Source organism: Perca flavescens, chromosome 17 (genome assembly GCF_004354835.1).
Source record: "Perca flavescens isolate YP-PL-M2 chromosome 17, PFLA_1.0, whole genome shotgun sequence".
NCBI lineage: Eukaryota > Metazoa > Chordata > Actinopteri > Perciformes > Percidae > Perca > Perca flavescens.
This window is the reverse complement of record NC_041347.1, coordinates 16,848,992-16,876,923: the sequence shown is the minus strand read 5'-3', so window position 1 is coordinate 16,876,923 and position 27,932 is coordinate 16,848,992. Positions and strand designations below refer to the sequence as shown.

Below are 27,932 nucleotides of genomic sequence, written 5' to 3'. Positions count from 1 at the left end.
CTGTGTGTGTAGGATATATTGTCCTGTATAAACCCAGGGCTTCCTGCTGCTTTGGTGAAATGTCTGTACCTGCTAGTGTGCCTTCCAGCTAAAAAGGAGAACTTGGCCATTGAAGAGACCTTTCAAGAGCACCTAACGCAGGTCAGTTGAGGCAATAGCTTAATTTTACGTTTTGTTTACTCTCTGTATTTTGTTTTCCTCATCATGCAAGCTCTACTTTCCTATCCTCTATGCTCCTTCTATCCTTTTTCATTGGATTTTGGTCTCACACTAAAGTTTTTCCCTCTGCTCTTTACCAGGTTCTCCTTCAGCTCTGTAGGCAGCCAGCCAATGTTGAGAGACTGGTGGAAACTCAGGAACTGCAGTGTCTTATCATTGGCCTCACATCACTATGGGACCAGACCAGCGCTGCATGGAGACATCAGGCCTCCCGCGTGCTCAAGGCAGTCTCGGCTGTAGCAACAAGCAACACTGTCCCGAGCTTGCAAGGTGAGCTAACTATTGGTAGAAGTAACATTTCTGTTTATCTTATGGTCATTTAATAGTTTTGCTTCCTTGTTATAATAGACTCTACATTCGTTCCACTAAACACATTACATCAGAAAACAGGCTGCACAGAAAGTGGCTAATTAGATTTGTGCAGACAGATATTTTTATTCCAGTAATGAGTTGATTATACAGAGACACATGACCATGCATCCCAGCAGAAAGACGTACTGCAAGAAGTTTCACATGATGCCTCCATCAGCACAGATAATTCACTTAAATGTTCTGCTACACATAAGTTTACTTCGATTTGTTTTGGACACCAAGAAGATATCTGCATTTTCCAGCAAGAAGTGTTTTTCTCTTTGCTATAGAATCATTATTCTATAGCAGTTTGTCAAATCTGGGTGAAGACAGGAGTGAAGGAATTTATTGGAACTGTATCACTGAAAAAGAGCAGTGCACTTGAAGTAGTGCTTGTTTGTGGTGATGTGTTTCTTGAATTGGAAACTTTGTGTGTGAAAACACTATTCTTCTGATGTACTCTATATATCGCAGAGTAATTACTTATTCACTAACCAGTGACCTCTGTCTTTTCCTCATTAGTCAAGAACTGTGTGCGTATCTGCATCCAGAACCTGCTGCACATCAGTGCTGATGTCTCAGGGCCTCTGCTAGCTGAGGTGGCTGTGGCTGTGTTTAGCTTCATTAGAGACGCCTATCCGCTCAATCCAGCCCTCTTCGTGGAGTTTGACACCAACAACGGCTACAGGGCCCTTGAGAACATCCTGAAACGGTGAGATAAAGGGACATGAACAGAAGAAGAATGAAAAAAATTAAATGAGACTCAATCAAAGAGTGCGCTTAGAGAGGACATACTTGTTAAAAGAAATGAAAAGGCATCAAAAGAATGTTTGTGTTCTTTTTGGTCTTGGTCAAGAGTAAATGGACATTCTTTGAAATTAAGTTGAATTTCATGGTGTAAATATACAGCCCCTTCAAAGGGTGGACTTCTTCATAATAAGGTTATGTCTGTTCTTAGAGTTAGGGCTGGGTACTGAATTAAACACTTTTTAGGCACTGACTGAATTGCCTCCTTAGAATAGAGTATCAAAAAATGCCTTGACATTCAGTACCAAATTCCAGTACCTTGGAGGGCGGAGATTGGCTGTCTACACGTTGTAGAGACAATTAGGACAAACTACATTACACACAGAAACAGGGCTCGCTTAGTAGGAGCTGAAAAATAAATAAAAAACGTTTATACTCGAAAAAAGTATCGTTCAGGAACCGGTATTGAAGTCACAGCATTGGTACCGGTATCAAAATCTTTTGAACGTTGCCCAGCCTTACTTAGAGTCAGTACACAGATATCTTTATTACTCTCTGCTACGCATTTAACGTAACCCTTTTGTCTCATCATCATACCATCATCAGCTGTGAGGAAGGTGTTCCTGTGGAACAGTTCCAGCCTGTCGAGGAGTTGCTGGCTCTCATTGCATCTTTTACCCTGCTGGGAAAAACTGAGCTGAAAGTGGCTCTTTGTGTCACCAACCCCCAACCTCCAGCCTTTAAGTTTGACCCGCCACTCACCAAAGGTAGGTCAAGTCTTTTTCACTTTTGTAAGTTCTGCATTATTATTCTCTGGCAACCCCTCCATAATTATCTTTACTAACAGCTGATTGTATTATGAGGATAAACTCTGAACCATCCCTTCCAAATTCACACTCCAAACCATCTAATTATTATCACATGCATGACTCAGCAAAGATAGGCTTAGGAGGGGAATGGGTCCCCCAAATGACCACATAGTTCATCCCTCCTTTGCAGTTTTGCCCTCATATAACCCACCCAAACTGCTCCACTCCCTTTTCCTGATTTCCCACACACCCTGGCTCTCCATTCCCCCACTGCTACCCCGCTGCAGTGCACAACACCCCTCAGGTTAACAGGAAGCTGAGGTAATTATGTCTGGGATGATGAAGTGGAAGCTTTCCCTCTAACTTTGTTAGGATCTTCCACATCCACTCACCACTGGCCTACAGCAACCAGCCATCTATCATAGATGCACACACACCTCCATTCAACACTCGTAAATAGAGTGTCCATAATAAACACACACACACACACACACACACACACACACACACACACACACACACACCTAATTATACACACAGATACACACACTCAGCACCCATCCCTCACATCAAGGAGAAGCTCTCTTTCCAGCAGAGGCACCAGAGGGACTGTTTTGTGCTGATCTTATTTGGATTTTATGCAATTTTGATTAAGTATGAACATGAATCCTATTACTAACCAGGTATATATTTATTCACAACAAACACAAGTGTGTTTTGGCTCCCAAATCTAAGACCTCCTCTAAACATTTTGACAATGCAGCGAACAAACTCTATCAAGGCAGATCATGCTACTTTTCTTTTGCGTTCATGCATGTTGTGCTGTTTGTTTTCAATCTATCTATGTATGTATAACTCGATTGGCTTATTGGATTCAGGATGTGCTCTGCGTTAAAGGTTCTTTGTAATTTTATTTGTTTTCCTTTTTCTATAAAATTGACTGTCTGACCTTGCCAGAGCAAAATCTGATAAATTGAGCCTTAAATTCAAAAAATATTTTGGGCTAAATTGACCTTAGGCTGATATTGTTTTGCAGTACCATATTGTATAGACTAGTACAAGAACATATTGTCTCCCAATTAATAACGTTCGATAAACACGCAGACTGTTATTCTATTCATTGACCCATTTTTAAGGGCTAAAACCTCCTTAGACAAGTGCACTGACACTTTCTCTCCTAATGTCCCTCTGTCTCCAGGTTTAGCAGTAAAAAACCTGCCTGCCTTCCACCTGCTGCAGGCCTCCCTTTTGCGTTCTCAGGATTCACTGCTATGCTGCCAGCTTCTTCGAACCCAGCAGACAATATGGGAGAGGGACCCAGCCAATTTTTTCCTCTTGGAGTGGACCGTCCAGTCGATGGCCCAGCTGGCTGCCTGTCTGTGGCGTAAACCAGCACCTGTACAAAAGCTATTCTTTTCACTGCTAGAGATGGTATGACTTATAATGTTGGCAGTAAAGTCCTTTGCATATTTTTTTTATTGATACACCGTGCATTTGAGGTTTGATTAAATGATTTCCTACAGGTGATATTTAAATTGAACTACATCCCCCATGAGACCTTGCGGGCACTGCTGGGTGTGCTGAAGCAGAGCTGGGCTGGGACACTGGCTGGAGGAGTGGCGGGGATAGAGTTTGGAGTGGTGGCTCTCAAGTGTTTCCACAGGTGAGCAGTGCTACTGTAGTTACTCTGAATTGTTCAGGATACTCCTACTTAAAATATTTTATCCTAAATGTATCTGATGCTAGTCAGAATTTGTTATTCTCCTCTCAATTGCCAACCTTATAAAGATAGTTTAAAGTGCTTATATTATACTTTTTGGCTTTTTCCCTTCCCTTTATTGTGTTGTATATCTCTTTGTGCACGTTATAGGTTTACAAAGTCCACCCAAAAGGCACTTACCATCTCCAACAGAAAACACTGTTCACAAACTGCTCGAAACAGCTCTGTTGTAGTCCAGCCTTTACTTCCGTGATGAACGTGCGTCACTTTGTAACACGTTATAATGCTCGCCTAGCTGCTATTGAGGTGTGAGGAGACTAGTGAGGCATCCTAGCTGGATGCCTCACTCTGTAGCTAAAACAAATAGCTCAACACACAGGGTGAAAAGATGAGCTGCAGCAATGTGCAGTACAACGAAAATATGGTGTTTTTTGAAAATTAAACCATTTAAACCTATTCTGATATAACCTCTAAATACAATTATGAACCTGAAAATGAGCATAATATGAGCACTTTAAATAAAAAGAAATTAACAAAGATTTAACCTTCTCCAAATTCTACTGCACAAGCTTGGTTAGTCTTATCATTAAGACGATGAACACAGAACAGGTAAGACAGGATAAAGTTGCAGATCTTTTCAAAGAGCTATCTCCTCTGTTCTGTAGGATGACCGTGCACAGTGGTATGCTAGCTGAGGTGCTGAGTGACTGGGGCCTGCTAGAGCTGCTGCTCAGCGAACTTCGTAGGAGAGCCAAAATCCTCAGGAAGGCTGGAGTTGTCTCTCCCCCCCAAATAAGTATGAACCAACATATTTGTTTCCTCAATGTATGATGTACTTATGATTGCACAACTACTAAGAGCAGACAGAGAGGGATTTTTCAACATAATGACACATCATTACAGCGAATTTGGGATTGAGTGAACACACCCAGTCATAATTCAGTACTTTTACTTTCAAAGTGAGTGATTTTAAAACTGAATTGATGTGGACAAAAAATGCATCTAAAGTTCATGTGCTCTTTAGACCCCCAGCAGCTGCCACATGTGGAGGAAAGTGAGAGACTGCTCACTACCTGTATGCTTCAAGTTGTGTCAACCCTTACTTTGCGTTCAATCAAAAACGCAGGTATACACATTCACTTCTTTTCATGTCCAATTTTTGATAAAATTCCTTACTCTTTCACTATCTGCAATGTATTATTTCATTTATGTCAGGGCTTGAAACTGCTGTTGTGTATTTTCTTTTGCATGTATATTCCAGTTTCAGTGCGAGACCTTGGTATGGTTCCCTACCTAAAGATCTTCTTGGATGAGGATCAGTATCGAAGTCCTACTCTGAGCATTTTGGAGCAGCTAGCTGAAATTAACCCAGAGGAGTTTATGAGTACCGCCATAGGAGCCCTCTGCTCCTCTACACAGCAGGAACTTAGTTTGAAACGGGACCTTTTGCAGGTACTTACATTTTAGATTCACCCCACAGTCACAGACGACTGCACACACACATATCCAAAAACACTCAAGATATGCAGTGATCTCAGCTGAACTGTAAACATAGTCTCCACTCTACATCAAATCAAACACATTGTAATGCACTCAAAACATAATAAGCTAGTGAATTTATTTTCTTAGCATGTGGGACCCTCATTACATTATAGACAAATGCAGATTGATTTGCTAAAACAGGTTTAGCTGTTAACTCTGGACCGATTTGATTAGGCCAGCAGCCTTATGCTGTGGCACTCTGAAGATTACCACCTCTATCAGATCAGTGAATGGGACAGAGATCTGATTAAGCCTAACTAAGTTACACACCCACTGTATGTGTCCGTTTTTATAGATGGCAGTGAGAAGAGCTCTTACTTGCTGTGTGTGTGTGTGTGTGTGTGTGTGTGTGTGTGTGTGTGTGTGTGTGTGTGTGTGTGTGTGTGTGTGTGTGTGTGTGTGTGTGTGTGTTGTGTGTGTTTGTGAATTTGTGAATGCATGCTTGTTTTGGGGTGTGTGTGTGTGTGTTCTTTGTACTAACATGGTTAAAGCAGGTGGCAATCAGATTGGGTACGACCTGGGTTGGCAAGTGTTAAGAGCCATTGTGATTACTCCAGTTTCAGTTAATCACATTTCCCTCTGTGTTCTGCCTTACAGATTACCTGCCTGATGGATTAGGTCTCTAAATTGAATAAAGCTAATGTGATTTTGTTCACCTCCAAAAACTAGTTACCAGAAATGATTTATGATATATCTATGCGTTTCATCTATTTTTCATGACATTGTTTTAATTGACCAGGGAGATGCTATTAAAAGCTGAGACTTTGAACTAAGCTTAGTGTCTGTCAAAATACAAGTATAGAATCCGCTTTGTCACGTGTGTGATTAGGCTTACGTGGTTTTGGTGGTTCCACATGCTCACTGTCCAAATGGTCTGTCTGACTTCTCATTTCTGTATTTCAGTCTGTGCTAAAGGTGATGGAGAGCCCCAACAGCTGGGATGCCTTCAGGAGAGCAGGAGGCTTCACCGGACTGCTTTCTCTGGTGATCGACATGGAAGGAGCTCTGTCTGACCCTCCCCAGGGAGAAGTGTGGAAGTCCCTTGGGCACCAACTGCTGCTGGATCTCCTCCTCCTCACTCTACACATTCTGGCCTTGGCTGTGCATCTTCACACAGTAAATGCACACCATTTTGAGACTGGTGGCTATTATGAAAGGCTGGCAGAGGCTCTACTCCAGCTGGGCTGTTTTTACACAGAAGGCCCTGAGAAAGTGAAGTTTGATGGAGAGGAGGGCTCCTGTCTCAAGACTGCAGAGGACGACCAGTCTCCTGAAAAGAGCTTCCACCAGTTTGTTGAGTTAGCAGAGGCCCCTGAAGCTCCCTCAACCACACCCCAACCGCCCAATCTGCCTGTCACTCTTCGGACATGTATAAGGTTGCTCTCCTATCTCGACCAGTTCGCCACAGGGACCTACTCTTCTATGGAGATAAACTTGGGACTAGAGCCAGAGGATGGGAGTGACGGAGAGAAAGAGAAACTAAATGGACCAGTAGAGCATGAAAGAGTGCATTCAGGGTCCCCTCCTATTCACTTGAGATCAGGCCTGCAGTCTGTGGAGAACACACAGGGAAGGTCCAGAAACGCAGCACCCAGTATTTCCACAGTCTGCACAGAGTCTCAGTACAGGTGTATATTTCTAACCATTTGGAAGTTTTGGAAACCATATCTAGGCCTGTCACGATAACAAATTTTGCTGGACGATAAATTGTCCCAGAAATGATTGCGATAAACGATAATATTGTCGTTCTGAGACCATTTTCCTCTAATATGATAATGGCATAATAATGCAGGTACACTTTTTCAAATATCAATAAACCTTTATTTCTGAAGAATATTTAACACTAGAACTGGAAGACATTTTAAATATCCACAATAAATAAACAAAACAACCAAAAAGAATAAATAAAATGGACTCTCAGTCTCTGTTAACAAAAAATGCACTGGAATAAAAACCAAACACAATCAAAAACAATCAATAAAAATCATTTCTCAATCATTTAAAAATGATTGAGCTCATTTTTATTTATCATGCAATTAATTGATTGCGACAGGCCTACATATTCCTATAAGATGAATTACAATTTCCTCTACATTCATGTATAAAATGGAGTGAATGAATGTGATCTCATAAGTATCAACCCATACTTTTTATTTTGTGTTTTTTGCTTGGCTTTCAGTAGGTTCACCTGCAATCGTGTTATTCTTCATCCAGGAGCAATCCGGGTTATTATGACTCTTCTTTCATCCGTATTTACTCCTGAGCACCCACAGGTACCTTTTCTAGACTGAACATATTACAGTCTCTTAAGTTACACATTATTAAATACAGGATATGGCCCCAGTATGACACACATTTCTTTCCCTTTTTCTAGCTCTCTATGGAGGTCCAGTTCTCACTGGCACACCACATCCAGGCCATGGTTAAATCTGAGCGAAACCGCCAGATAGTGTGCGAGGGGGGGCTGGTTTCCACACTCCTGGCCCACTGTCAGAGCATGTTGCTGGCTCCAAACCACCGGTTACATCTACCAGTTACCCGCATCTTGGAGAAGCTCTCCTCCCAGGCCATCACACAATCAGACTTCAGGTAAAACATACTCCGTCTCCGAGGTTCATACACATGCATTTCTTAATTGCACTGGAGATGAAGAGGCTTTTGGATTTTTTTTTGCTTTTAAAATTTATTTAAAAAATATTTTTCCTACAATATTCTGAATCTGATGTCTGATCGTGTTTACTTTTTCCTCCTCAGAAAGTTCCTTTGTTTAGGGGACCCACTCATGTGTTTGGCAGACAAAACGGCCATGCAGTCGCAACTAGAATGTCACCCACTAGTCAAAGCTCCTGTTTCAAGTGGTACAGACTAGTTTCGTTCTAATGCCTTAATCTTTCTGTTATTTTATGCCTGCTCTTTACTCATGCATGTTAAGTTCAGTCCACTTGAGGGATAATTTGGCCTTTCAAACACAGACATCAATCAGGTCACACATTGGATTTTGGTTGTGTTGTCTAAACTAGGTCACAGTACACAGGAAGATGCCTCTTCGGGATCTTCAGGAAAGACACTGAAGCGGGCCTACAGCTTGTTACAGTCTACAACTCGCAGTGAATCCTCTGGTTCGGCAATCCCTGTCCACCAGATCATCAGTCTGGTGACCATGACATCACCACGCACCTTCAGGCCACACCGACTCTCCTCCTCACCTGCCTTTGTAGAGTTTGACATGAGCGAGAGTGGATATGGGTGAGTCTTTGTTTTACTGGGTGTCTGTGCAGTCCTGCACTATCAAAGAGACTAAACTATGGTAGATGACTAAATGGGACTTACTGTATACTTATGCTCTATGTAAAATAATCAGAATGTATGTGCTGCAAAAATGACCTCAGTGAGGTTTGGCTTTTGAGGAAATCTCTCTGTAATGTTAAAAAAACATCAATTATTTACAAATTTCTTGCCATGTGACGGTATGTTTTGCAGCTGCCTTTTCCTGCCCTCTCTGGCGACAGTGAAAGGAGTGACTGCTGATTCAATCCCAACAGGTGGAATTGGAGGAGGTAAGTGATGAGTCGAAATGCATCATACTCACACATTTGTGAATAAATCTGAATAAAATGGCTAATAATCTTTCTCATATTTTAGACTGCCGGGGTTTTCCTCCTGTAGCTGGTCTCTCATTTTCCTGCTGGTTCCAGATCAACCGGTTTAGTTCAGCCTGTGATTCCCACCCAATCCGTCTACTGTCAGTGGTTCGCCACATGTCGCGGACTGAACAACAGTACATCTGTCTGTCAATCTCCTTCTCGGCCTATGACGGCTGCCTGGTCATCTCCACAGAGGAGGAAGCATATACTTACCTGGGTAAGAGCAATAAAAAGTTTGGTCAGTATTTGCCCTTAAACTTCACATAATGTGCCCCTGGTTAGCTCACCTGGTAGAGTGGGTGCCCATATATAGAGGTTTACTCCTCGACACAGTGGCTGCAGGTTTGACTCCGACCTGCGGCCCTTTGCTGCTGGTCATTCCCCCTTTCAAGTCTAAGCTGTCCTATCCAAATAAAAGCCTACAAATGCCCCAAAAATAATCTTAAAAAAAAAAAACCTTCACATAACATTTATTGATTGACAAAATGAATTAAAGAAAGTAGGAGAATTTCTTTAGCATTGTAGTTCTCTTGCTAGCTTTCAAAACCGTTTTTTAAGTAATGACGACAACAACGACGGACTGACGCAAGCCTTCGGTGATCGCCCACTCCCCACACTAAAGCATTTATCGCGTCAAATCAAGGATGACACGGATGATTTAAAAAAACAAACTGGACTCTGGAAAATGGACTCTTCAGAAGAGGTAATTATCCTGTAATTGTTATCTCCTCTTCGTCTACAAAGCTGAATGCTGCTGTTGCCCTTTCTCAGCGTTGACGTAAAACGCATCACTCAAGCTGAAAAATACAGAGAGTGTTTTGTGGCGCTGATAAACTTAATTAGCTTTATATCAACTCATTTGGCAATGGCTTGAATGTAACGGACGTTCATCCATATAAAATTGTCGCGCACTATAGCTTTAAAAATGGACTGCACAATAGTTGCATTATGAGTTTTTACTGCAGAGATTGACCGAATGTCTTTCTCCATCTTTGTTCAACAGATATGTTGGAGCCAGAAGTTTGCACTCCCACTTCTTTGCCTACATCACTGAGGTTCCGCTGCTCCAGCGTGCTGGTCCCAGGTCAGTGGCACCACCTGGTTGTGGTCATGGCCAAAGACGTGAAGAAGAGCTGTTTGACTTCAGCCTACTTCAACGGCAAAGCAGTGGGGACAGGAAAGGTATGACAAGGGGAGAGAAACTGAGGAGCTGATGACTGAACTGGCATTTATGTATTCATGTATCATAGCCTCTGCATTTTCCGTCAGATGAAGTATATTCAGCCATTCCCTGGTCAGTATGTCTCCATGGACCCCACAGCTGTGATTGATGTGTATGGACTGATAGGAACACCAGCTCTTTGGAAGGAGCATGCTGCTCTAGTATGGCGAGTGGGTCCTTCTTACCTGTTTGAAGAAGCTTTGAGTCCTGAGGCTGTGGGTGTCATGTACACACAAGGCACCGCCTACCAGGGCAACTTCCTTGCTTTGCGCAACACAGGTGAGTCTCAAGATCTTGTGCAAGAATTTCACAGGATTTCCACAGTATGTGTTTTGTTTACTTACAGTAAGTCATCCTGAATAAGAGCATATTATACATGCGGAATCTGTAAATATATCTGTTTGGGGTGTGAGTCAAATATGATCCTAGAATAACATAACGTTGTTTCTAGATGCATTAGGAATGTAATTTTGATAAGTCTAGGTTCATCTATTTTGTGCTATGTATGTCTTTCCACCATGCCATGAAATACAGTAAATCATGTTGTCATGGCGCTCATGGCATGCATGCATGATTTTCTCTGCAGAACAGATGATTTGCTTTACTATAGGGGACCTTGTATACTGATGTATGTGTGTGTGTGTATATATATATATATATATATATATATATATATATATAGTGATGATTATGGTTACACATGACATTTGACTTTTGTAGGGCAGTTCTACTTTACTTGCTTGTGTTGTTACACATCTCTTTTTGTGTCCAGGCCATGATCTAGATGCTGAGTCTCTCCCTCTCAGGCTGGTCCCTGAGGAGAGGATCTCATTTGGCATCAACCCAGCAATTTCTACATTAACCACTGTCATGCAGATCAGAGAGGATTACAATGAGGTGGACTGCAGACTGATTGCTGAAGAGGTAAGATGAGTCCATGTTGAACCTATGTATTTGTTGTTTTCATACAGAGTAGCAATCATTATGTGCAATTATTGCAGATGGAGATAACCTCTCGGGATCACTCAACCCCTGTGTTCCTAGCTCGAAACATCAGCCAGCACCTAAGCGGTACAGCTCGCACCATAGGAGCAGCCCTGATTGGACATTTTGGTGAATAAAGTATTATTTGAAAGTTTTTTTTTGCTCTTTAGTTGATTCTTGCAGGCACATTTGGTAAGCTCATGTTCCATTTCATTCTAGGTGTGCGTACATTCACCCCCAGCAGTGCATCCAATGGTTTCCTGTACGTTGGTGGGCCTACAGTTGTTCTCAGTCTAGTTGCAATGGCGCCTGATGATAGCTCCCTGTATGCGGCTGTCAAAGTTCTTCTTTCTGTTCTGGAGACCAACTCTGCCATGCAGGAGGAAATGAACCGCATCAACGGGTACAAGGTCGGTCGGACCCGGCAAAATCACTGCTTCACGTTATGTAGAAACAGAAATCAAAATCTGCTACCTTACTGTAGTGATCTGTCCTTAAGTATAATTTGTTCTCCTTGTAGCTGCTAGCTTTCCTGCTGAAGATGAAGCGCAGCCTGGTCAGCTACAGAACCTTTCAGTTGGTTCTGTGTCTTTCAAACTCAGTGGAGCTGAGCTCTGGGTCTGGTTGCCTAAAGAACACACTTGCTTTCCAGTCCCTGCTGTGTGACCTGGAAGTAAGCATCCACATTGTAGCACAAAAGTTCAGCGGATGTAGGGATTGGATAATTTTTTTATGTCCACCCAGTATTTATTTGGAAAGTTTGTAAACGTAAAATTGTTTATTTTGTGTTGCTGTCTCATTATACCATGTTTTTTAGGTGTGGCAGAACACATCAGATAATTTGGACCTTTCAATCCTAAACCACTTTGCTGAAATGCTGAAGTCCTCAAGGTAAATTCCACAGCTATCGGCATGTGACCAGGGAACACAGTAGCTTTAATCTAATTCATTATCAAGTCACATGGCCAACTAGTTAGATTACACAATAAAGAGGGTCCTGTTCAGGATTGAAAACACTCTTTGTCAACATCTGCAGCAGCCTTGGGCATCAATATCATGTAAATGTACAACTGAAATAGTCAAGGGAATGTTCAACAGAGGCTGGAGAGAAGTGCATGACTGAAAGTGTGCATGGATTGCAGTCAGTGGGAACAGATTGGGATTGATATTAATGCTTTCTCTGTTAATCTTTCTGTATTCTCGGCAGTGACAGCAGAAATGCAGTGGTCATGCACAGAATGGGCCTGCTACCAAATCTGCTATATGAGCTTTCCAATCCTGCTGTGACCGTTGAGAAGGTTAAGATAATTTCTTGTGTGATCACATCCCTCCTAAAAGCTCACTTCACCCCTCTGGACATAAGCAGGTACAGTCTGGGAATACATCAGCCACAACAAAGTGTTCCTGTCATATAGTTTTTACATAAACATATCAGGCCAATAAGGTTTTCAGGAATAGCTCTGTATTTAAAACATGTCCTTTTATTCGGTCAGACTTGGGCTCTTCCTGGTCTACACACTCCCTCGTCTTAGTAACATGAATGAAGGCAGTGAGCTATCTGACAGTGATCTTTCACAGGATACACCAGGTACACCATATAACACCCAACCACATCTTATACAGTCAATTATATGTCTCATGGATGACACAAGTTGTTGCCAGTACTGACGCGGAGTTGTCCTGTCTGTGCTGTAGCTCAGAGTTCGGATCCAGCAAGCCTCATCTGGATCCGCAACCAGCTGTTACTCTCTCTTTGTGAAATCCTCAACTCCTACAGCATCCTAATCAAAGAGTGAGTGGCATCTGTTACTACTTAGCAAAACCAAAACATATTTCCCTAGTATTTCATGTGCCATAATATCATAGCAGAAACATTAACTGAATTAGTCTGTAATGTTCTTCTTCTCCACTAGTCAGTTGAAGGCCTTATTAGATGCCCTGGGCAGTGGTTGGTTCCTGGTCTTCCTTCAGCCTCACCTTCACCCTTCCACCTTGAAACTGGGTCTCGTCCTGCTCACGCACTTTCTGTCGAGTCCCAGCCAGCAGAGCAGCTTCAGAGAGGGTGTACTTCCAGCTACACTCATAGAGTGCATGGAGGAACCCTTTGCTGTCACGGGTACATAGAGTTGAATACCTTCTCACAGTGAAGCAGGAAAATAATTCAATGTTGTCAGTTTGGCCCCTTTACTGGAATCATATTGTGATGACATATACAAAGTGATGTTAAATTGTATTTACATACTGACAAAAAGAGGTACTTTTAAAGGTCCCATGACATGGTGCTCTTTGGATGCTTTTATATAGGCCTTAGTGGTCCCCTAATACTGTAGCTGAAGTCTCTTTCCCGAAATTCAGCCTTGGTGCAAAATTACAGCCACTAGAGCCAGTCCCACAATGAGCTTTCCTTAGGATGTGCCATTTCTGTGTCTGTAGCTTTAAATGCTATTGAAGAGGGGGGGGCAAGGTGGAGGGTGGAGGTGTGGCCTTGGCCAACTGCCACTTTGCTCGTTTGAAAGCAATGATGTCTCTCTCTCATGGGTGGGCCAAATTCTCTGGGCGGGCAAAGCAGAGAAAGGAGAGGTAACCTTGCTCCTTATGACCTCACAAGGAGCAAGATTCCAGATCGGCTCATCTGAGCTTTCATTTTCTCAAAGACAGAGCAGGATACCCAGGGCTCGGTTTACACCTATCACCATTTCTAGCCACTGGGGGACCATAGGCAGGCTGGGGGAACGCATATTAATGTTAAAAAACCTCATAAAGTGAACTGTTCATGCCATGGGACCTTTAAGAAATATTTGGGGGTTTTTGTTTGACATTTCCATGCCGTTCAGTGTAATGAACAATAATTAACATGATAACATGATGATTCTATCATTGATTTCTTGCCTTGTCCCCAGACAACCTTCGAGCCCATTCTTGGTCTTATGAGTGCCTCAGCACCACGTGTCCAGGCTTTGATGTTCTACAGGGGCTGCTGATCAGACACTCTCACCTACCTCAGGTGGTTGAAGCCATGGCTGCTCTGCTGGTGGAAAAGAAGGCCAGTCACACTGCAGAGGGAACGGTGGGTAATTTTTCATCTGGTAAATCATCTTTATTCTTTCTTTTTTTTTTTTTTTTTTTTTCTTATTCTTTTTTTAAGGACAACACACATTAATCAACATTGCTGTAAATGTGCCAGTGTTAGCCAGCTGGCTAATTTCCAACTGTAGCTCTTTTGGCAAATGTTTTGAGACCAAAGCAACAGGAAACTGCAAGACATTACTGAAGGACAGGTTCAAATTTACAGAAAGAAAACAAGATGCCATAAAGACAGTAAGCATAAGCATTCTCAAGACAGTGCAGAGCAACAGGAAGCAGCAAAACATTAGTACTGTAATACATCAACAATATCCACATTAAGTACACGCAATCAACACAAAGCAACAAAGCAAAGCTTTGTCGCATGCAAACATGCAACACAGCAATAAGCAATGAGACAAATAAAGTACAATAATCATGATGGAGATCTTGATAAAATGTTAAAAGACGCAGTAAAAGTTAGTAAATGGTGAAATAGTTAAAGTACAAGTGGATATTCCATACATACCAAGGCCATGCAGAGCTGACTAAATCTGATAATGGGCAAGACATGGGACAAGTTAGCCAGTTATAACTATAGCTTCATCTTCATCCCTTTTGATAATGCTCTTATGTGTCATTTACAGATGCATTTGGATGATATCCTACAGTCATTGATTGACAGCCAAGCAGACAATCCTCCTCAGCAGCTCTGTGTTGAAGCTGCGGCAATACTGCTGGAATTAGTCAAAGTCATCATCACTCAGGTAAGAATGTAATAACCTTACACCTTCAGTATTTTTCACCACAAATTGATAATGTGCAATACCATTTGTTTATCTTTATGTTTTAACAGCCTGTTCCTCCAACAAAGCACATGTCAGGCACTGATGCATCATGGGAACTGCAGCTCCCAGCAAGTGTGATGCAGTTCCTTTGTCTTCTCCATAACCTCCGGCCCAGAGACCCACTGTGGGCATCACCAGAGTTTCTCTATGCACTTGCTGGAGTTGTGTACCCTGTGAACGTTTCAGAGGTCTGTGTGTTACTCTGGATTAATGAAATCCTAACAGTTCTCATATCTCTTGTCTTATGCACTGGTTTGTTCACTTCTTTCAGGGTGGGGTTGAGCCTTTCTTAATGAGTGAAGGTGAAGACAAATTCAAGAGTCATCCAAACAGGAAGCCGGTGTGCGACTTCATCCGTATTCTGCTGATGGACAGTCTTCTTAATGTGTCTGTCAGCCCCAACACACATCCTCTTGTTCTGCTGCTGGAGGTGAATGCATGTACACACACACACACACACACACACACACACACACACACACACACACACACACACACACACGCCCATGCAACACATGCATTATTGCTACCACTGAAAAAAGGCTCTTCAAATACTGCAAAACTCTAATCTCTCCAGAAGGTGCCACTCTTTGCTTAGCTACTAAATAAGCTAGAGCCAAGGTACTATAATATGATTCACCACTAGGAGAGAGCGAACACCACTAGGTCTGCAGAACTACAGATTTCTGTAGAGGTGTTTTCAGCTAGACAAGCTTAATTTACTGTACATGCACACACACCACCACCGACACCTACACTTTAGATAAGATGTCAATCAAGCATAATGGAAGAGCTGTCGCATATTAAAGTGTCAATCTATTTTTTGTTTATCTGTTTCAATCAAGTTTTTAACTAATAAAATGCTTAAATGTCACAGTTTACCCCTGATGGTTCATCGCTGGAGCAGAGGCAGAGTTTCCAGACTGAGTTGCTGGAGTTGATCATGGACATCATCCACATGCTCAGCCATGAGGAAGAAAACAACACTCATCTCAACTCACAAGGTAGAATTACAATGCATGCTTCCCTCATAGCTCCAACTGGCCTGACCGTGCCCATGCAACAACAACAAAATCTCTCATCTGAATGTGCTGCTTTTTATTTTATCTCTCAGACTGCAAGAGTCAGACTCCTGAAGGACAGATGGGCACGTTGATGGAGAATGTGGTGCTCTTCAGTAAGACTCTGCAGCAGAAACTTTACAGTGGAACATTCTTGGGAGACTCTGGAAGTTTGATCAACTTCCTTGCGGATCAGATTGTGGTGGTGAGACCAACACATACATAGCTTACACGCTAGGGCTGCTGACCAGTACGGGTATCTGAAATTCGGTGGCTAATGCCCAACGGTACTTTTTTTTTTTTTGGTACTTTACTCGCTGTGAAACATTTATTTCAGTGAATCAAAATAAGTCCAAACTTCTCAATTTCAACATTTTATTTATTTAGAAATTGTACACACTTAGACAAAATAATCTCCCTCTCCCCTCCCAAACCTGTCCCTACAACCTATTAAATAAAATAAGTAGTAATTTCTTACACTGCACTGTAACTTTTATTCTTTTATTTGTACCTTGTTCTATTTTAACCTGTTTTTATTTTCTATCATGACTGTTTTTAATTGCCTTGCCTTGCCCTACAACCTCCACCCTGTTAGTCTGTCACCAGGGCATAGAAAATGCTGTTGTGCCTGTCTCAGAGGAAGTGTAACTGCACCGCAACCGCTTTCGGCTTGTCATTATATTATATTGCAGCAAACGCTGTCTGCGTGGAGTTTTAAAAAGTGTAACCACACTTGTGACCGCTTTATCAGCATTACCGTGACTCACTGTGACTTGAACAAGTTGCAGAAGCGACGTAGTCTTGCACCATCTGCATGCAGCTCTGCGTGCGTGTGTCTATTTCTGTCAAACATGCAGAGAAGAGGACAGAGAAGCTCACGCTTGCATGCTCTCAGGTACGGAATTTGGCACCGATTTGATTTAACGTGAAAACGTAACGTTTGGTCAGTACCCTAGAAAGTACAGAGTTCGGTACCCAGCCCTAATACATGCACCTCCATATAAACACTTAATATGGAGAAAAAAAAAATGTTTTTACCATAAATCTGAAATTTTAAAATTCATTAACATGCTAACTAATGTCAACCTGTGAATAAAAGTAATCTGATAATTGTCAATGTGAAGATGTTTCCTTTTAACCAATGGGAGCACTGGATTGTGAAAATCTGCCCATAGGCCACTTATATTAATTCCAGTTTAATACTATCTGATAACCGATACACTGCTGTATACTTCTAGGCTCTGGAGAAAGGCCAAACTCAGAAAGAGAAGACTGTGTCAGCCCTCTACTCATGCACCAATAAAGTCCTGCTTTATCTCTTGTCTCAACCACGACATTCCCAAGAAGAAAAGGACGGGGTCATCAGGGCTTTACAGACCTTAATGGAGCGCTGGGATGTTGTCATGGCAACTTACAATGCAAATGTAAACTTCATTACATGCCTTCTTCATTGTCTGTTACTGATACGATCGGGCAGGTAAAGCAAAAAACATACATTGAGACACACGGAAACATGTTGTTGAAACCAGGATTCACTGTTAATTTAAACAATCACGCTTTTCTTTTATTTTTTTTAGCTACCCCGAAGGTTTTGGATGTATGGCACAAAAAGTGCTGAACAGAAAAGCTTCGTACCAACTGGTTGCTACCAGAACCAGACATTCTGCACCCCCCAGCAACGGAGCAGACGTTGCCACAGGTATGAAGGCCAGTATGTGGGGGTTTATTGAAGCCTGACATTTTTGTAGACTCAATGGAGGTTTACTGGGCCACTAGAGAGTTCAATGTGTGTGTGTGTGTGTGTGTGTGTGTGTGTGTGTGTGTGTGTGTGTGTGTGTGTGTGTGTGTGTGTGTGTGTGTTCCAGTTGACCGAGAACTTGTGTCCTTATCGGAGGCCTGCTGGTCAAAGGTCATGGCGGAGAGGCAGCACACACTTGAAGAAACCTCTAAGACAGAGATTTCAGCGAGCCACACAGCTGAGACAGGGCCTGTCAGCATGACTGACATCAGCCCTCTGTGGGAGGAGATGGCACACAAAGCCTGGCGGCTTCACATAGGTTAGTTCTCCCTATGCTAATAACTGAAGAGGGAAATGATTCCTGAATGTTAGCTTTATTCTTGATTGTTTTAAATTTATTTTGTTTGCCTTCTTAGAGTCTCAGAAGCAGAAGGTGGCCAGCAGCTCTCAGAAGACATTTGATACGATCAGCAGTGCTGTTCGCTCAGCTTTGGGCAGACAAGGCAAAGAGTCAGTAACAGTAGAGGTAAATACACACACACTCACTTTCCCCCAAAGTTCGGTTCTTTGGCACGGGACAAGATAGAGAGATGTGTAAGGTTTGTGACTGTTGTCATCTTGAGGAGTGTGGGGTCGTTACCTTTTCCCAGGTGCCCAAGCATCCCAGAGTGCAGTGCCCAAACACTTATCCCAAAGTCACTGCTGTGTTTGTGCTGTGGGCCGTCCAGCCCTGTGGGGGTGTTTGATTATTTCTTTAAATGGATTTGGATTATCACAGCTGATTGCCCCTGAGTGGGCATAGTAATTGATATGTGTTAGGCCTATCAATGGGAACACTCACTACAACACACTGTTTGCTGCTGAAGGTTAAAGACTCGTTTATTGTTGTTTTTCCCCCCGAAACACATGGCCCACATCATTAGTTCCCCCACACCGCTTAAGACGTTGAGCCATCTGGAGCAGGGAGCGGGGACATATTACTCAGGCACACAGGCATGAAATTACCGTGTCTGTGTGTCTGTCTCATCCCCACAAAGCGTGTGTGTGTGTGTTCTTGTTTGTGTGATTCTCTTGCAGACAGAAATCGGGTTGGCAATTATAGTGGTACCAATCTGATGAAAACATTATTCATTTGATGTTATTCTTTATCATATCAGTCTTTGACAGGCTATCAGAGAGGGTGATGAATTGTTTTTCCATCTGAGAGGTGGGGAAGAAGAGAGAGGGATGTTTGCCTTCTTCCTCTCTGCCGTGTGTCGCCCCACTTCACTCTGAGTAGGTTGCAGCATGCAGCGAGTAATAAAAAAAAAAAAAAAAGATATTCAAATCATCGGTAGTGGTCAGTCAGTCTGTTCATTTTCCATTCATCTTTATGAAGAAACAAGTGAGTAATTAATTAATTTCTGGATCATCAACTTATGACCTTTAGTTGGCAAGTCATGAGCTTATGGGGAGTTTCTTCTCAGTCACTGGATCCATAGTGATGTATTTCTCAGAGCACTGAGCGTAGTTTCCGGGTCTCAGATATCTACTTTTATTAAACAAAAAAGGAGTTTTAAAGCCTTCTGTAGGTAATGAATGAGAATACAGAGAATGATAGGCAGACTGTGTCCTCAGTCAAGCTTCAGTGCAATTCTTCTAGAGATTTATTTCATCAGCGAATGCAGTTTCCATAATCATATCTGTGTCCTCATATTAGAAAGATAATTAACAGCACTAATGATCACGTTAAGTTCATTACACATTCACTGCCAGCCCAGAATGAAGTTGACATTATGTTGCCTTATCATCAAAGGTGGCGTATTGTTGGGAAGTCATTAAAATGGAAATGAGTGTGATGTTCTGATGTTAATTGCAGAGGGAAGAGATGAGTTATGTATTTAATGCAGCATTTAAAAAGTCAATGAGGTTCCTATCTGCTAAATAGGGTAATTAATGCTATATATTACTTATGTTTGTCCAAATGAAGGAATGAAATTAGGAGATGATGACGCCGACTTGCTGTTTATCTGCTGCAACACAGCTCTAGTTTGCAAACTTCATTATTACACTCTTTTTTTGTCTGTAATATTTCTATAATCTCCCCTCAAATTACTCTTTTATTTTTTTCTCTGCACAACTTCCCATTTGGATAGGCAGTCAGTCATTTAGAGAAACAGTTTTCATTCTCCAGAGGGCTTTTCAAAGTTTGTCAACTTTTACACATGGGTTTATTCAGAAATTTTGCATCTCTTGTATTACAGAAGTAGTTGTTTTTTTGATTGTGCTTGAAATCAATTATTGCATTAATGGGGTTATTTGGCAAAACACAGAATTAGCATCTGTAAATAAGACTAGATATAAAGAGCTACTGCATGTTCATTCAGTCAATTAAATGGCTTTCCTGGGTCAGCTGTGAGGATGGACACATGTTGTTTCACTAGTCTCTCAGCGAGCACCGCTGTGATGATGGGCTTAATGAAGCAGTTAACAGTCAGAATATGATCCCAGTGTGTCTGCTGAACATGAGCATCCTGCAGTGTCAACACGGCTCTGTTTTGGGGTTTTTCAATTTTTTCTTTTCGCTTTTAATCGACACATACATACATACATACACTCACAGTAAAGGTACACACACTAGCCTTGCCCTTGACTGTGGCGTGGCTCAGTGATATTAATGTTTATGTTAATTAGATCACACCAACAAATGATTACATTTCCAGACAGGGTTATTGTAAGACTGTAGCCACTAGCTTATTTTGCCCACTGAATGCAATTTAGAACAGATGTAATTGTATGAATGCAATGTAATTGCATGAGGAAACAACAATACCATTATGAATATGCAATCTCTGTGAACATGATGTGTGCTATGTGTTTACAATATGAGCTAGAGGAAGAGCGATTGTGTGGCTCGCTCTTTTCATTTGCACCCATCAGGTTACTCTCCTTTTCTTGCAGGAGTTTCTGTCCTACATGGAGTCACATCGACAGAGAGGCCACAGCATGTTTGAGAATATGAGGACAAACCACTTACAGGTTTGACAAAAATGACTATACTATAAAGTACTAAAGTAATAAATAACCAAGAATATACTGAAATGAATGTTAACAAAAAGCCAAAATTGCATCTGTAATAATGGTTATCTCGGTCTCATCTATTCCCCCTATCCGGGCCTGTTTCTGCGCCCCAGTTAAGAGCCAGTGAGTGGGAGCGAGTGAGCTCCAAATGGCTGCATGTGGAGGCTGAGCTGCTGAGGGAGAGAGCTGTGTTTGGCCCTGGCCCAGGGGTGCTGCTGAACCGAGACTGGGTGCAAAATGCTGCTGAAGGACCCAACCGGACCAGATCACGCATTCGCAGAAAGGCTCTGAGACAATCCAAACGGGTATAGCCTTTTAGTTTAAAGCAGAATATGTGGAGCAGGGTCCTATTCAGTGTTCAACCTCTTAACACTGCAATGTGTATTCACAACAGGTGCTAGGAACACTGTGTCTGGGTTTAAGGACTGGCATGTCTGAGGATAACAAAACTAGAACAGAAGGTGACACAGGTAAAAATGATTTTTTTGATTATTTAGTTTTTACTATAATGTGGGTCATGGATGTAAGCTCAGTGGGAAAATGTGTTTCCTTTGTAACAGAGCCCAAGATCCTGTGTGAAGTTGGAGCAGAGGCTAAGGAGGATGAAGAGGTGGGGGGACAGGATTTTGACTGTCTGACCTTCTTCCCTGTTCTGAATGAGACAGCTGCTGTCACTGAGGGTCCCCCCAACCCCTTCACCCCCGAATCCTGCTCCCACACACAAGACTGCCAGGACATACGCATCATCCTGCAGGAGCTGCACCCTGGAGAGGAGGTACTGTAGCACAGGAGGGTGTGTTGGTATGCTACGTTTAAAACAACATTCCTCCTTCCCACCCTGCTAATATTCACAATCATAATTATCTGATGTAGACTAAGGGATTCCAATAGCCCAGCGCTGCTATCAGAATTTCATCTTTCCTCATTAGTGTAATGTTTTTATGTCGAGGCCCAGCTCAGCTCTTCGCATTCTTCCAGTGAGTTAGAAACCAAGGCACATGTTGACAGGGACTCTCATCACTCCGGCAACCAGCCGAGGCTTTTAATGTTTCTGACAGAAGTATTAATAAAAACAGTAGGAGGTGATGCAAGCTGTCTTGCATCCGCTTAGTAAGTGTGTGATGTGTGCAAGTGTGTCCTGTTGTCTTGCAGTGGTTCAGTGTGTGAGTCCTGCTGAGCTTCCTGTCAAATAAACACAGTCATTAGCTCTGAAAAATGCACACACGGACTCTCACACACACACACACACACACACACACACACACACACACACACACACACACACACACACACACACACACACACACACAGTAACACACAAAGGGAGACCCACTCATAATTAGCTTGCCAGCGCCAATAGTGTGATTATGACAGTAATGTGTGGGGGAGAAATCAATGGTCTGACATTAGGCTCTCAGTCAATAAAAGTCCTCCTTTTCTCTCCTTCTTCCCATCATGAGCTAAATCACCCACACACTGATAACGCATATCTGTCCAGTGCACAGTAAGGAGATAAGGAAACTAGTTTATTGTTATGTATTTAATCTTTGAAAACAATAAATGTAACTAGTTTTTTTTCTGAAATCTAGTCATTGTTAGGGACAGCATTCAGTGATGGAATACTGCCATACAGTACAATCTGACCATGATATAGCTCAATGTGAGATTCCTGGGCCATGTAACTGAGACTTGCTCACCTTGACTCTCATTAAACAATTTTACGTGACAAGTGATATTATCCATCATAGCGTGTCTCTGTGTGCATTCAGACCAGAGGTTCTGATCACTTAGCAGGTTTCCTATTGTGTGCTTGGCAGTGATTCATTTTCCTAATAATGGCCAGGCAGTGCCTCCTCCTCCACAAAGTGTGTGACTCTGTGTCTGGAGGTAGGGAGTCTGATTTGATTAGTATAAATTGTGAGGGGCCTGCGGGTATGTTGGGGCCCCATATGGTTTTGGGGCGCTGTGTCCCAGAGGGCCGGCAGAGGGGCCAACACAGGGAGACAGCCAGGTGCACACACTCACTGTGAAATGAGGAGAGACAATAGAATTATCCACACATCATCACAATGCAGTTAGCATTAGCTACAACCAGTGCTGAAAGCAGCATGTGGGTCCACTTTGGCGCTGGATGAAACACACAGTCACACGGCTCCCCATCAATCAGCTCTGATAATGAAGTGTTCAACTGTGTCTTTTTAATAATGATTAGAATATGTGATTAAAATGATCAATCAAGTAAAGCCTGAAGTGCCTGCGTTGCTGCCATGTCATGTCCCGGGAGAGAAGTGTGCTGATGTGTATTGTGCCTCTCACACAGGGCTTAATGTATCTCTCTGTCTCTCTCTTCTCTCTCTCTGAAGGTAAAGGCTAAGATGTGTGTAGTGACGGTAAGTGGCCTCAGAGTCACAGAGGGGGTGCTGCTGTTTGGGAAGGAGAGCCTGCTCTTGTGTGAGGGATTCACTCTTAGTCCTGCTGGAGATGTTTGTTGCAGGAAACACCACCCCAGCAGGTACAGCTGTGTGCAGTTACAGCAAAAGATATAAAGAGCATACATTTGTTTTTTAGTTGTCTGAATCAGTCATCTGTCGTTCTCTGTGTCCCTTTCTTTCTCTGCCAGTGTGAGGGATTCCTATATTTCCACCATGCTGAGTAAAGAACTGCCACCAGCCCGATGCAGACGCTGGCTCTATGAGGATATCAAGGATGCCCGCTTCATGCGTTTCCTTTTAGAGGTCAGACATCCTAATGCTCCAGCAGATGCCTTGAATTAACGTGCATCTTTTATTCAGATTATGTCTACATAGGATTTAGTTGGAATGCATTGACATTAGATGTAAAAGTTTTTCTCTGAGTACTCATAGAAATCAGATTGTTAACTTACTCTGTTGTTTTCCATTACATTGTTTCTGCGTGTGGATAAAAGAGTCAGTCAATATGCATGTTACATCTAGGTTTAAAAGGGATTGATGGATAAAAATATCTACTTGACACAAATTAAATTAAGTCTGATTAGCAAAAGACCCACTGTGCATCTCTGTCACTATCAGGGCAATGCTATTGAGGTCTTCATGAAAAACGGACTTTCAGCCTTCCTGGTATTCCTGAATAAAGACCATGTCTCTGCATATAAAAGGTACCACATTTATTTTGACTGGATGGAAAAAATATATATTTTCAGCATTATGATTGATTGTCATTCTTTCCTCTCTCTTTCTCCCTAAAGGTTGTGCATGGTAGTGTCAGCATTAAAAGGCAGAGGGGTTGCTGAGGTCATTGCTAATGCCAGGTAAGACAGTTAGTCACAGTCATCCAACAGCACATTTTGAGACAGTAACATGTAATCACTCTTTTTATTTCATCAATTGAAACGGAAAATAAATCAAAATATAGTTGTGACATAGTAAGATATGCAAATATTCTTAAAGTTTTGAGAGTTGCCTAAAAGTGACATTTATTTGTTCAATAGTTTAAGATTACTTTTGCGATGCTGTTTGGTTATTTGTGTGCTCCATCTTTCTTATTCTCCACACATCTTGATTGATTGTAGCCACTGAGTTTGGCACTATCAGTCCTTCATAAGTCCTTTTCTCTTCAAACGCGTCACCACCTCCTCCTCCTCCTCCTCCTCCTCCTCCTCCTCCTCCTCCTCCTCCTCCTCCTCCTCCTCCTTTAGGAACCCCTGTCCTTTGCTCTTTACACCTCTTAAGGCATGTCCTACACAGGCTGCTCTCATGGACCAAGTACACATTTTCCTCTGGTTCAGATTTTTTCTTCTGCCTCCCCTCACCACCCCCCTGAACATACGATAGAGGATTCCGTTTCATGTTCACCTTCGTGAGGTTGCATAGGACTTTCACAAACTCTGGTGGATTGATGAAGAGGTTATCAAACAGACCTAACTCTTGGAGACTATCTAAAGCCATCATAGTGGGAGGCAGGGTGTCCAGCTGGTTCATCCCCAGATAGAGAGTCTTCAGGCTGCTGAGCAAGCCCAATGTGGAGGGTAAACCTGCTGAGATTAGGCGGTTGTTTGAGAGGTTGAGGTGGGTCAGTCCCACCAGGTTGCCGATGGACTCGGGCACAGACTCCAGCTTGTTGCTGTGTAGATCCAGCCATCTCAGTGACGAGAAGTTCCCAATGTTATCTGGGAGTTTCTGTATCAGGTTTCGGCTGAGGTCCAACTCGTCCAGGTTGGTGAGTTTTAGGAGACACTTTGGGAAGATGGTTATACCCATGTTGCTAAGGGTGAGTCTGCGCCGTCCATCTGGGGTCATCCGTATTGCCTTTTTGGCTATCTTGAGGGTCAGCTTTGTCCCTTTGGCTCCCTTCCCTTTGGGCATGGTACTGCAACAACACAGAGAATTAATGAGCAGGACAGTTTAAAATTTCAGCTCAGTCTCACTTTTGCCCCCAAGAGGCTGATTTCAAATAATTCATCTAATCTACACAACCACACAGTACTATAGCAAATAAATGAGTTGTGTGTATGTTTACGTGTAAATATGTGTGTGTAAGGCTGATGTGATTTATTCAGATACAAGGGCTTATGTATGGCCTAGGGCAGTCAGGAAAGCATGCTCTCTGAGGTATGAGAGCTTGAGCTGTGTGTGCTTGTGTCTCTGTGAGTGCGTGTGTGTGTGTCTGCAGCGTTATGTCTGCACTAGTGCGTGCTCACCCAGTGTTGCCCATGGGGGTATTTAAGAGCATGACTCTCTAATTAAGGCTAATGCAGGGGAACAATAGGAGAGAGGCGACACAGGGTAATACAGCAAAAACAAATGAGTGCTGATGCTTCCTCACCATTCAACTGATGGAGCAGTTTGGCTCCTGTCGTGTGTGTGTGTGTGTGTGTGTGTGTGTGTGTGTGTGTGTGTGTGTGTGTGTGTGTGTGTGTGTGTGTGTGTGTGTGTGTGTGTGTGTGTGTGTGTGTGTGTGTGTGTGTGTGTGTGTGTGTGTGTGTGTACATGGATGTACTACAGTACATGTGCGCATGCACAAAGAGTCAAATCAGGACTTTGATAAATGATAGTTGGGTAGTGTTGGGAGTGTGATCAGGGCTTTGCGCTTCTCCCCTCCGTGTCTAAAAGAGCAAGGTGTGTGTCTGTTTTTGTCTGTGTTACACCCCAAGGCCCTCTCTCGCCTCATTCATCATCCTCAGGATGAGAGAGGTTATCCACTAGTGCTTGTTCCCATTATAACCTCCTATAGAAAACTATTGCATGAAATGATTGCCTGCAATTAGATAACACATACTGGGCCAAATGCAATGATTGATTTAGTGTAGTTTTACAAAATAATTTGGTCAGGAGTTATTGGACGAGGGGAGGAGTTATTGGATACACTTCAAATAGCCCCTCACTCTCTAAATCCATTTGTTTTTTTTCAGTTGGTTTCCTACTGTTAAACCTTGTATCTGCATTTTCAACATAAACAAAGTTATCTACTCACCATATTTTATCTTCTTTTTTTCTGAGTTTTTGTTAATCGAGTAATGAGATTGTCTTCAGTTTTAGAAACACACCAACAGCTTTAGCTCCTGTGAACCGGCCATTCAACCCGACGCCTCTCACCCTTGTACCAAAAAGTCATAATGTTATATCACAGCAACCAAACATAAAACACTTTAAAACTACATTTCCAATTTGGTCAGCATGTAGAAGTTATACTTATAATACCTGGTAATCCTCTCTATGTGGCGGCGAAGTCAAGAGGAAAGATCAGTAATGCCCCTTTTGTATAACATTTCTCTAGCTTACCTAAAGTCAAGGCTCCTCTTGTTTAATACCGTTACTTAGCAACTGGGTGCTTGGCGCCAGGACTTTATTACCATGTTACTGGCCACAGAGGGAAAAGAGATTTCAGGAGTAGTTGAATGTTAATTTAGATTAAACAAGTTAAGATAGGTGTTACATGAGTAAAATACATAATGAAATGTTCAGCAACATTGTCATTGAGTATAGATGTTCTGTTTAGCCAAACACGTTCTGGTAGATTAATTGGAAACAAGGTATTTTGATTGAGCAGTTTTTGTACTCTGCAGTAAAGCAGAAACTTCCATTTGAGTGAACGCCTATTAAAGGATCACCTTACAACATTCTCTGAACAAACACGTTAGCGTTAGGCTAACTAAATGAAAAAAAAACAACTAAAGAGAAACTATTTGTTTTAGCTGAACTTGTCTAAGCAGGAAGTCGTATTATTTGTTCTTGGAAATCAGTGAACTGTTCTGCCAGATGAATTTGAAAGAAAGACAGTTGTTCCTTGTTTTAACCTGTAATTATTAACATCTGCGTGTCATTTAAAAACTTACTGCTCAAAGAAAAACATTACTTCCTCTTTTAAATCGCTCACTATGCAGATGGAGGCTAGTCAGACAAGTTACAGTGCTACTTAAGTAAAATAAAGTATATTTCCTCACAACCTACAGATGGCAACGTGCTACACCCTGCACATCTCTACTCACTATTTATGCTACAAAGTGTAGCTCACCTCAAGCACATAACTGCTCCTACAGCTGTGAACACACAATTTCAGTTTCACTCACTCACCTCCACTCTGCTGCTTCAGAACTCTGGCTGTGTTACATTTCAACATGGGTTGCTAGGCAACAGAGCAAGCAGAATTACTTTGTGTTGGTAGGCATTGCTCAGTGATTAGCTTCTGATGCTAATTCAAGGTATTTGTTGGTTTGTTTTTATTGTGCTTTAGGAAGATACCGGTGGTTGAAAAGGCAGCCCTTGGTAATTGGCAGGTAATACAACAAACACAGCCCTTTTGTCAAAGTTGTTTATGCTTACAGATTAACTTCTTACTCCTTTGACATCAGTAGACACTGCCAAAATGTTGAACAGATGTGACATTAATAGTAGTATCTGTTGTTACTATTTACCTGTGTTATGTAAGGTGGTTATCTGCTTAATA

General features: G+C 42.2%; 2 protein-coding genes across 5 annotated transcripts in view; one reads left to right on the top strand and one right to left on the bottom strand.

Moving 5' to 3' along the window:
- Positions 1-27,932, top strand: part of wdfy4 (WDFY family member 4) — a 43,701-nt gene that overhangs the window by 5,439 nt on the left and 10,330 nt on the right. For 3 of the 4 annotated variants that reach the window (XM_028602913.1, XM_028602914.1, XM_028602912.1), the window contains 46 exons: positions 13-141; positions 300-489; positions 1,093-1,282; positions 1,924-2,084; positions 3,325-3,557; positions 3,650-3,789; positions 4,512-4,642; positions 4,871-4,972; positions 5,108-5,298; positions 6,292-7,016; positions 7,568-7,661; positions 7,763-7,977; positions 8,143-8,246; positions 8,409-8,634; positions 8,869-8,945; positions 9,031-9,249; positions 10,036-10,214; positions 10,302-10,533; positions 11,027-11,178; positions 11,256-11,367; positions 11,458-11,648; positions 11,759-11,911; positions 12,056-12,129; positions 12,446-12,604; positions 12,732-12,826; positions 12,934-13,030; positions 13,152-13,354; positions 14,139-14,305; positions 14,949-15,068; positions 15,158-15,337; positions 15,421-15,579; positions 16,027-16,153; positions 16,264-16,415; positions 17,449-17,687; positions 17,788-17,909; positions 18,076-18,267; positions 18,365-18,474; positions 20,889-20,966; positions 21,122-21,313; positions 21,403-21,478; positions 21,569-21,783; positions 23,372-23,520; positions 23,629-23,743; positions 24,059-24,144; positions 24,235-24,297; positions 27,720-27,762. In XM_028602913.1, the coding sequence (XP_028458714.1) occupies positions 13-141; positions 300-489; positions 1,093-1,282; positions 1,924-2,084; positions 3,325-3,557; positions 3,650-3,789; positions 4,512-4,642; positions 4,871-4,972; positions 5,108-5,298; positions 6,292-7,016; positions 7,568-7,661; positions 7,763-7,977; positions 8,143-8,246; positions 8,409-8,634; positions 8,869-8,945; positions 9,031-9,249; positions 10,036-10,214; positions 10,302-10,533; positions 11,027-11,178; positions 11,256-11,367; positions 11,458-11,648; positions 11,759-11,911; positions 12,056-12,129; positions 12,446-12,604; positions 12,732-12,826; positions 12,934-13,030; positions 13,152-13,354; positions 14,139-14,305; positions 14,949-15,068; positions 15,158-15,337; positions 15,421-15,579; positions 16,027-16,153; positions 16,264-16,415; positions 17,449-17,687; positions 17,788-17,909; positions 18,076-18,267; positions 18,365-18,474; positions 20,889-20,966; positions 21,122-21,313; positions 21,403-21,478; positions 21,569-21,783; positions 23,372-23,520; positions 23,629-23,743; positions 24,059-24,144; positions 24,235-24,297; positions 27,720-27,762 (7,359 nt within the window). The remainder of the gene's footprint in view (positions 1-12; positions 142-299; positions 490-1,092; positions 1,283-1,923; positions 2,085-3,324; positions 3,558-3,649; positions 3,790-4,511; positions 4,643-4,870; positions 4,973-5,107; positions 5,299-6,291; positions 7,017-7,567; positions 7,662-7,762; positions 7,978-8,142; positions 8,247-8,408; positions 8,635-8,868; positions 8,946-9,030; positions 9,250-10,035; positions 10,215-10,301; positions 10,534-11,026; positions 11,179-11,255; positions 11,368-11,457; positions 11,649-11,758; positions 11,912-12,055; positions 12,130-12,445; positions 12,605-12,731; positions 12,827-12,933; positions 13,031-13,151; positions 13,355-14,138; positions 14,306-14,948; positions 15,069-15,157; positions 15,338-15,420; positions 15,580-16,026; positions 16,154-16,263; positions 16,416-17,448; positions 17,688-17,787; positions 17,910-18,075; positions 18,268-18,364; positions 18,475-20,888; positions 20,967-21,121; positions 21,314-21,402; positions 21,479-21,568; positions 21,784-23,371; positions 23,521-23,628; positions 23,744-24,058; positions 24,145-24,234; positions 24,298-27,719; positions 27,763-27,932) is intronic. The other variant, XM_028602915.1, reaches the window with a different exon arrangement.
- lrrc18a (leucine rich repeat containing 18a) lies at positions 24,662-27,585 on the bottom strand (the record flags this gene model as incomplete). Its single annotated transcript, XM_028604121.1, has 4 exons — positions 27,560-27,585; positions 26,687-26,845; positions 26,460-26,582; positions 24,662-25,355 (listed from the first exon to the last, which is right to left on the bottom strand). A coding segment is annotated over exon 4 (690 nt), but the record flags the coding sequence as incomplete, so codon positions are not given.